The sequence below is a fragment of the Merops nubicus genome, unplaced genomic scaffold (genome assembly GCF_000691845.1).
Source record: "Merops nubicus isolate BGI_N331 unplaced genomic scaffold, ASM69184v1 scaffold15772, whole genome shotgun sequence".
Lineage (NCBI taxonomy): Eukaryota > Metazoa > Chordata > Aves > Coraciiformes > Meropidae > Merops > Merops nubicus.
In genome coordinates, this window is record NW_008591705.1 from 5577 (window position 1) to 14494 (window position 8918).

Consider the following 8918-nt stretch of genomic DNA (forward strand, 5'->3'; position numbering starts at 1 on the left):
TTCCCTGCTGAGAAGCAGAGGGATGGCCTGAGGGAGCTGGGTGGCTCTGCCTGGACACAGGCTGAAGACCTGCTGCACCCAGAGCACACACACACTAACCCAGGGTGACCCAGGGGGGTAAAACATCACCACAGACCTCTGGTGTGACACCACAGCCTGGCCCCAGGGCTGAGCACAAGCCCTGCATGGCAGAGGCTCTGCAGGGCAGGACCTGTCTTCTCCAGACAGGTTCTCATTCTGCTGAATGAGGCTGAGGTGAGTGTGGCACTGCTGCAGGGGGGCCTGGCAGGGCAGCCAGGGCCTGGCGAGGTGGGAGGCAGGGAGGATCCCCCCTTGCCACACAGCAGCAGCCAGAGGATGGATGTGATGTTCCCCTGGCCTGTGCCTCGAAGGGCTGTGGGCAGTGAGCCCTGTGGAAGGGGCTGTAAATGTCACCTAACAAGGGCTGGACGCCGGTGCTGTGGCACCATGGAAATAAACTTTCTAGTGAGAGCATCCTTAACAACAGGCAAGAGCAGGGAGGGGATGATGGATGTTTTCATTTGGGACCAGTGAGCCATCAGCAACGCTTCTGCTGGATAAATCACCTTCAGACTCTGCTAACACAAGAGCCTGGAAAGGGAGAACATGAGCTGCAAGCCCAGCCAGGCAGCTCTCACAGCCACAGAGTGGAGGCTGGCCTCTCCCAGCTCAAGGGATCCCACTCACTCGTGTTCACGTGGATCAGTCCCAGGTCCAGGGGCTGGGCATGGTGCAGAAGATCCGTGCCAGCCCGTGGGAGCCCCAGGCCCACCTGCACACCACAGGCCAGGAGGCAGTGGGGGATCCCAGGGGTGTGTGGACCTGTGTGTCTGCTCTGTCCTAGAACATACATGCACCAAGTGAACAGACCCAGACGTAGCTGAGGAAACAACACTTGCCTGAGCCAGCTACAGGAGATGTGAGAGGATAAAACACCTCACGTGGTCTCTGTGGCCAAACCTCCATCCCCTGGGTGGCCTCACTGAACCCAGCTCAGCTGGTTCTGGTCCCTCTGGTTGCTGAAGCAAGGCAGAGTGGGACACCCCACTGTCCCCAGGCCACCACACACCAGCTTCCTCCCTGCTGCCCCAGCTCACGGGTGGTGGGACAACCCCCCCCCAGCCTTGTCCTCCCTAACTGAGCCACTGAGTCGTGTGCCCCACGCTGGGGGAGGAGAGGGGAGAGCAACAACCCCGTGCTGCCCAGAGTCCTCTGCAAGCCCAGCAAAGGCAGAGAGGTACCTGAAAAGCCCAGGTCCAGCAGCACGGCCCGTTTGCGGTCCTTCACGCTGCTGATCTGCTGGAACTGCAGGTCCACCACGAAGAAGAAGATGCAGCCAAAGAAGGCCATGAGGCCCACGGCGATGCCGTAGCTGCAGGCACTCTCGTTCTCGTTGAAGATGCAGAGCAGCTCGGAGCTCTGGCTGTCCCTGTTCACATAGCACTCGTTCACGATGGAGCCGAACACCACGATGGAGAAGATCTGTGAAGGAAGGAGAAAGCACAACTCGCTGCTGTTTACAGTTCACTCTCTCTTCCAACAGCAGCATAATTGGATTCAAGCCCTTCTTGGGCTCCATGGCAACGCGGCGTTTGGAAGACGGAGCCCCACTCGTGCCTGGTTGGTGGCCCAAAGCAAGGGGCTGGTGGATGGTACCCAGGTCCTCCTCTGCTGGGAGACTGTCTGCCTCTCAGCCCCTGGGTCTGCAGTCTTTGAAGAGATTTTATTCTCCAGAAAAAAAATAAACAGATGGGCTGAGTCTCTGCACAGTCTTGCTGCTCCCCACGGCCAGGCTGTGCCCCATAAACGCCCTCGTGGCACTGTGGGGTGGGGAGAAGTGGACCTAGAGAGGATCACTGAGGTGTGAGCAGGCTGGGCCAGGCGAGGGCTGGAGGCTCAGTGGAGAGGGGATGGGACATGGCAGCGTGGGGAGGTGGGGAGCAGCTCACCTGGGCTCAGCAGGGCACAGGGACAGCCCGTGAACCACAGGGTGACTTTTCACCTGGCTTAGCAGGGCTCGATGGATGCAGCGTCTGCATCCGTTACCCAGTGACCTGGTTTTGGCCCCAAGAGGGACAAAAGGGCAGTGGGGTCACTGGTGGCTGCCCAGGTCTCACTGCTGGGACCTGAGTGTGTTTCCTGCCCCTGCAGCACCCAGCCACCTGCCCAAATTAATGCCAACCACGATGCTGTATGCTCAGGTAAGCTGGAGAGTGGCCAGAGAAGGGCAACAGAGCTGGGGAAGGGTCTAGAGCCCAAGTGTGGGGAGGAGCAGCTGAGGGAGCTGGGGGTGCTGAGCCTGGAGCAAAGGAGGCTCAGGGGAGACCTTCTGTCTCTGCACAGCGCCTGACAGGAGGGAGGCCAAGGCTGTGAAGCTCTGACTGGTGCCTGGCTGCCAGCACCATCCCTGCACAACTCCTGGGACTCAGCTGGAGCCCAGGCACGCAGGCAGAGAGAGCAGAGTCCCCCCCATGGCCGCTGCCCCCCAGCAGTGGGGCTGGGGGTAGGGTGGAGCCCCTGCCCTGGGCTCCTCACTCCATGTTCTGCAGCAGCGAGAGCAGCGAGGCAGCGACTGGCAGAGGGGGCTGCTGAGAAGCCACACCATAAACTGCAGCTGGGGGCCTTGGCAAAGTCCCCCCTGTGCCACGGCTGTGCCCACCTCCGAGAGCCCCACGCTGCCCCCAGTGCAGCCTTAGCAGGGCTGGGTACCCCGGAGCAGAAGCCAGGATGAACAAACCAGCCAGCCAGCTCTACCCCCTCTCCAGCACACCCCCACAGACACCTCCTCCCCAGCAGCAGCCACACCTCTCACTCCTGCCTGCCCTGGAGCATTTCAGGCAGATTTCTCTCCTCCAGGGCTGAGGTGAAGCTGAGCCCAGAGAAGCTGTGGATGCCCCAGCCCTGGAGGTGTTCAAGGGCAGGTTGGTTGGTTCAAGGTGTTCACTGAGCAGCCTGGTCTAGTGGGAGGTGTCCCTGCCCAGGGCAGAGGGGCTGGAACAAGGTGATCTTTAAGGTCCTTTCCAACCCAAACCATTCTGTGATCTTATGATTCTGCAAATGCAAATGTCCCATTAGCAAACATGTCTCAGACTGTCTCCACTAAGTCTCCTCCAAACTGGAGAACAAAGAGATGGATCTGCCAGAGACTGAATCACTAAAATGGGATGGGATTGGTGAGGGATATTTTTTTTTCCTCTGTAGGGTGTCACCTGAAATAAAAGATGAGCAGAAGCAGACAGAATAAATGATGAGGAGAAGCAGACATGGCCTCTGGAGTACATCCTACCTCAGGCTGCAGGAGCTCCTGCAAGCATCTCCCCCAGCACCCCACGCCTGGGACTTTGCCACCAGGTCCTCATGCTGAGATCTGCAAGCACACAATGGACCTGCAGGCTGCACCACACTCACTCCCACCTCCAGAAACCTGCCAGCAGGACAACCTTGTCTTTAAACCCTTTTAGCCAGGAGCTGTTGGTGACAGCAGACTCCTATTGCTTCTAGCACTCAAAATCCACCACCCGACACAGGGTGGTGAAGTTCTGAAGCCTGCTGGCTAATTTAGCTGCCATCCCTGGGCTACTCCAAGATGTGCAGGAGGAACAACGTGTGGGACCCAGCCTGGAGACCCCTAAGCTGTGGTGTGACATTGCTCCAGGGGATCACACACCCAGGCTCTCCCAAAATGCTCCCTCACTGCAAGGAAATGAAACGCTGGGGTCCCACTGTGGGGCCAGAGGAGCAGAGCTCACCCCCAACACCCAGTGCTGCTGAGGTGGTGGCTGAAGAGGGCACCTGACCTGTCCTGTCCTGCTCAGCTGGGAGCAGGTGACATCCTGCAGAATTCCCCAGGGATTCACCTCCAGGTCCTTCAGCAGCTCTCTGGGGCTCTTTCCATCAAGACACCCCACGTGCCTCCCGTCGCTGCCCCAGACCCCCCAGCTCTGAGACCCCTCCCTCAGAGCTGAGCTCCACAGCAACCTGAGCCACCCACTGGCATCTTCACCCTCTTCCTCACTCGGGGAGCACTCGGTGGTGGCACCAGTACAGGCACATCCTCAGTGTCACGTGAAGAGCAAGAGGGTTGTGTTGTCAGAAAGAAACCACAACAAAACAGCAATAACGACTCTCCCAGTGCATTGGCAGCAGCTGGAACATCAGCAGTTGTAAAAATCTCTTCATAAATAATGCAAAATTGTTATTTACCATCAGAAATAGCAGCAGCATTTAGAAAACAGGCCCTGGAAGAAATAATGTGATTCTGGAAAACATGAATAATTGAGGAGCTCTGATTCCACGGGCTCATTTCTCTGGCAGGCCAACGAGCCCAGACTCAGCTTCTCCAGCAAGTGTTGTACTGAGTCCTCCCTGGGTCAGCCCCCTGGGCCACTCCTCGGGTGCCAGTTCACCCCCAAAACCCCCTCAGCTGGGTGCTGCCCACGGCCCTTCAGTGCAGGGGACATGGGACAAGCAGCTTCTTCTCAGGAGGTCAAAATAGCAGCGACCTGCAAGGGCAGGCACTGGATTGATGTGCTCAGAACATCAGTGCTGGCTGAAATGCTCCTGCCAAAACACACTTTTCAGCAAAAACAAGTTCCCATGGGGTTTTCCTCCCTCTCCCTGTGATTGAAGTTTTATGGTTTTTCTTAAAAAAAAGCAACTGGTGCTCATAGATTTTAATGATAATAGATTTGGCATTGTCTAAGTATAGGTGATTAAAAATTTTGTTTGAGAAATCGTGGGTAGATGAGGGAAATTAAACCCATCTGATGTTTTTTCAACTTCATGCAAAGCAAGTGCCTTTTCTAATGACCTCTACAAACTGGACGTGCTCAAACCCACACCCACTTCAGAGGAGACTTGACAGGGAAAATACAAAGTCAGATATTTCACTGCAAGTGGGATTTTAGAGCTCTGAGGAAGGATGCAGGGATCCTGCTCTCCAGTGGTGCTTCTCCAGCTCCCACCTCCTTCTGCCCATCAGGGCAGTCCCCATGACCCCCAGGGCTGTGCCAAGGTCACCTCCCACCCTTCTCACAGGGCTCCTCCACACCTCACAGCCTCTGCTCAGCATCACAGGACGCTCTGGTTTCCAGCTAACAACCCAACACAACATGCAACCAATTTTACTGTGACTGAACTGGTGCCAGACCCAGTAAGAGAACTGGATTATCTCCAGTATGAAAGTGCATCCTGCCTGCCACAGCTTTCACCTAAACCTGGTCAGGGAGACACACGAAGGGCTTGGCCCCAGGAGGATGCAGCTCAGCTGCTCGTGCACGTCCAAGGGGAGCTCGTGCCACAGCAAACCAGTGAGAAGCTGGGACCTCACTGCCTCATGAAAGCCAGCTGCCCAGTGGCCCCAGTTTACAGCCTGCTGCCAGGCAAGAGCAGACACCTCACAGGGCCAGTGAGTGTTTCTGTGACTCAGGACAAAGGGACAGGTCTTGGCAGTGAGGGGTGACAGGGTCTGGCCACGATGGACTCTGGTGCAAAGCCAAAACCAGAGGGGGTTTGAGTAGAACCCTACAAACCTGGGAGAGCCCCCTGGGGATGCTGCTTGCCAGGGCTGGAGGCTGTGTCTGGGCAGGGGCCTGCAGCTCCATGACTGCCTGCAGGAGCCAAAGTGCTGGTCCCAGAGGGACATCTCACCCCCCTTCCAGGCTTGTTGCCCACCTCTCGTTTCCCCCACTCACCCTGTTTCAGACAAGACCTCTTGGCTGTTTCCTCCTCTCTGGCAGTGGCTGTTGAGGAGAGGGGACCACGACTGAGTGCCCTGTGCTGGTGGATGCCCCAGCAGGGAGGTGACAGCACATGGCAGGCAGGCTGCTGGCCCCTTGGACATGCTGGCAGCCCTGCAGCAGGAGGCTGAGTGAAATCTCATTCTTTATCCCAAAAAAAACGAAAGGGGGAGCCTGGGAGGGCAGGTTCCTTGCTTGGCAGCATCCAGGCACTCATGCCCCAACTGCTGGACCCGCAGGCACCACGAGACCCTCGCAGGAACCCAGGGTGCTGAGGACTTCTGTGTGCCCCAGGGAGACACTGATTGAGGTGTGCACAGAGCTGGGAGACCCGCAGCTCCCTTCTCCACACCAGATTTCTGCCATCTGGACGAAGGTGGCTGCCCAGGCTGCTCTGTAATTACACTTTGCAGATCCATGTTCCCTCCCGGGGCGTGAGCAGGCTGGACCCCAGGACTCACACATTTCTCATCCACGTCCCTCTTAGCCTTCTGCAGCCCAGGCACCACAAATGTGCTTCAGGAGACCTTGTGGTCTGAGCAGAGCCATCACAAGGCAAAGGAAAAGCAAACACCACAGGAGAGCAGGAGCTGAGAGCTCTGGTGTGTGAACTGTCAGCCATTTTAAGGTGAGATGTTTCCACTGCTGATGCGCCGTGCTTCGGTTTGGGACCTATAAAAAAACCACCACCAGAAGGTGTGGGGTTGTAGGAGACTGCAAAACCTTGCTTTGATTACACATGTGAGCAACCGTTCCTGTCAACATCCAGGGAGTTTAATGCAGGAAGAAAAAGAATCCATTGCTAATTTGTTCTGCTGCAGCTCACACTCAACGGCGTTGGGCACAAACCCCTTGTGCAAAGAGCTGGCACCAACGTCTGGGTGCTCCCTCACCACTCTGATGTGACCATCAGGGAGACAGAGGCCACCCTGCTCAGCACCCTCCCCTCCTCAAGCCACCAAAGGATGGACTCTCAAACCAGAAAGGAAAACAATTAAGGTCAAAGCAGCACAGAGCAAATCCTGCCTCGTGCAGGGGGTTCCTAAGCCCTGGGTAAGCCCTTGAGTCACACACGCACCTCATGCAGCTACTCCACTCCTTCAGACCCTCCCACCAAGCTCACATTCTGGGGGAATCGGGTCCTGGAGCCCTCTCCAGTTTATCTTTACAGTTGTCAGTCCCAGGGATGTTTCCAGCACAGATCTGTATCATTTATTGGAGGGTGGGAAGACTAAAGAACTGCTTTAGGCACTGCCAGATCTCCCACGAGGACGATGGAGACGACCACAAAGGAAGGACCTGATGCAGTCTCTGGCACAGAAAGCACTGGTATGATGCTGGCTCTAATAGCTTTATGGATGTGTCTACCAGGCTCAGCAGCTTGGGAAGGATGCATATCATTGACCACATGACCAGCCTTTACTGAATTATTTTTTTCTAATCAAACAGAGGCAAGAGGTGCTGCCTGAAACACAGCACCCATTCAAAGGTCCTAATCTGGCCAAGCCATCTGAGCACGTGGGCAGCCAGCAGGGCTTGGAGCTGGTGATGACAGGAAAATGATAATTTAGCAGCACTTCCAGCTCAGATGCAGTGAAACTTCTACGTAATTCCATTACCAAAAATGTTAAATTTAAGTTCTGCCTTTAATCTGCAGCCCACGGAAAGAGAGAATTCAGATGGAAAACTGATGACCCTACTGAAAAGCAGCCAAGACCAGACAAAGTCCAGAGCAGCTAAGAGCATGCTGGTGATTCTTAGCACTGCTTCCAGCTCCTTAAGTGCCAGACCAGCCTTGCAGCTCTTCTCTAAGAGCCCCAAGTGCTCCAGAGCCAGTGAAACCCCTCCAGGCTGTGGGAGCTATTTGGAGCTTGCAGCACTGAGGCTCCCACCTCATCCTGTTGATGTCTCCTGGGGAGTTCTCAGCCCAGTGCTGGGGACACCAAGCAGCCACCTCCATCTGGAGCAGGCCAGCTCTGCTCCAGCAAGGGAGCTTTCCAGGCTCCAGCTCCCCTCCTTTACAAAAAGCTGTGTGTTGTAGCCCTGCAAACCCAAAAGTACCTCCCACAGCACCTCAAATCAGCCCTCCTGCAGCTTCACCCTGGGTGTGAAACTCCCCAGAAGTGATCTGTCCTGAGGGTGTAGGGTACTGACAATCCTGGAGCCATTTGCTGCCTGGCTCTTCTGGTCTGATTGTTTCTTCTAATGAAGATAAACACAACTTTTATGATGAGCACAATTACTGCCCTTCCCATCCCTCTGGAGAAACAAAACAAACCCAGAGCAGGATGGAAAGGTTCCTCTGAGAACCACCACCTACTCCTGGTACTTCAAACCACCCCCTGGCACAGCCCTTACCAAAGTCCAACCTCAACAAAGCACATTTGAGTTGCTGGAAGACAATGATCTGCTAAATTATGGATAAAGACCCTTCTCAGTGCAAGCTTGAGTGCATAAAGACTTTGCTGGATCTGACCCAGAGAAACCTCTGGCCATAGAAGTTCCTTTACTGTGTATCAAAGGCTGCAGGGATCACCATTTTTCTGCTGTGCCTCCACCAAGTCATCAGATTTGGCTGCCCTAATCTGGTCTCTTCATAAAGGTTTTGTTCTCAAAAGCATAAAACCATTGCAAGGAAAACCCAAACAAAATGCTGAGCCTGATGAGCTAAAATACTGCCCAGGGAAAGCTCTCTCCAGTAATCCAAGTGCTGAACTACAAATGCAACCAAGAAACAAGAGGTAACAGCAGCAGACAGGGTGAGGCAAGGCTGTCCCACTGTACACATCATGCAAGCAGTAACAGGGGGGTCATTGGAGCAAGAATAAAGCAAATACTTCACTACCCCTCTAAGCTGTGGTAAAATTGGGCCCCAATCTCCTGCTGAGCTCTAGAGGGGCAGAGGGATGGCTGGGTGGGTGGAGGGAGGTGAGGGTGGCCCAGCCCTCCCAGGCAGGCTGCACCAGGCACCACGCCTTCACTGCTCCTTACTTACACAGAATTACTGAAAATATCTTCCAGACTTGCTTTTAAAAGTCCAACCTAAGTCTACGTTCAAGGACCAATGCTGCTGAAATGCTGTGTGGCCCCATGGCAGCCTCACTGGGGCTGGCAGTCCCACAGAAAGGGACTCTGGATTCCGCAGGAGTCCTGCCTGAA

At 55.3% G+C, this 8918-nt stretch overlaps 1 protein-coding gene across 1 annotated transcript in view; it reads right to left on the bottom strand.

Annotated features, from left to right (window-relative positions):
- The window catches only part of LOC103782589 (synaptogyrin-3-like), a gene marked incomplete at both ends in the record, with an annotated part of 5621 nt that extends 4118 nt beyond the window's left edge, over positions 1–1503 (bottom strand). The window contains one exon of the mRNA XM_008950362.1: positions 1263–1503. Coding sequence (XP_008948610.1) covers positions 1263–1503 — 241 coding nt within the window. The remainder of the gene's footprint in view (positions 1–1262) is intronic.
- Between the last annotated feature and the right edge of the window lie 7415 nt (positions 1504–8918).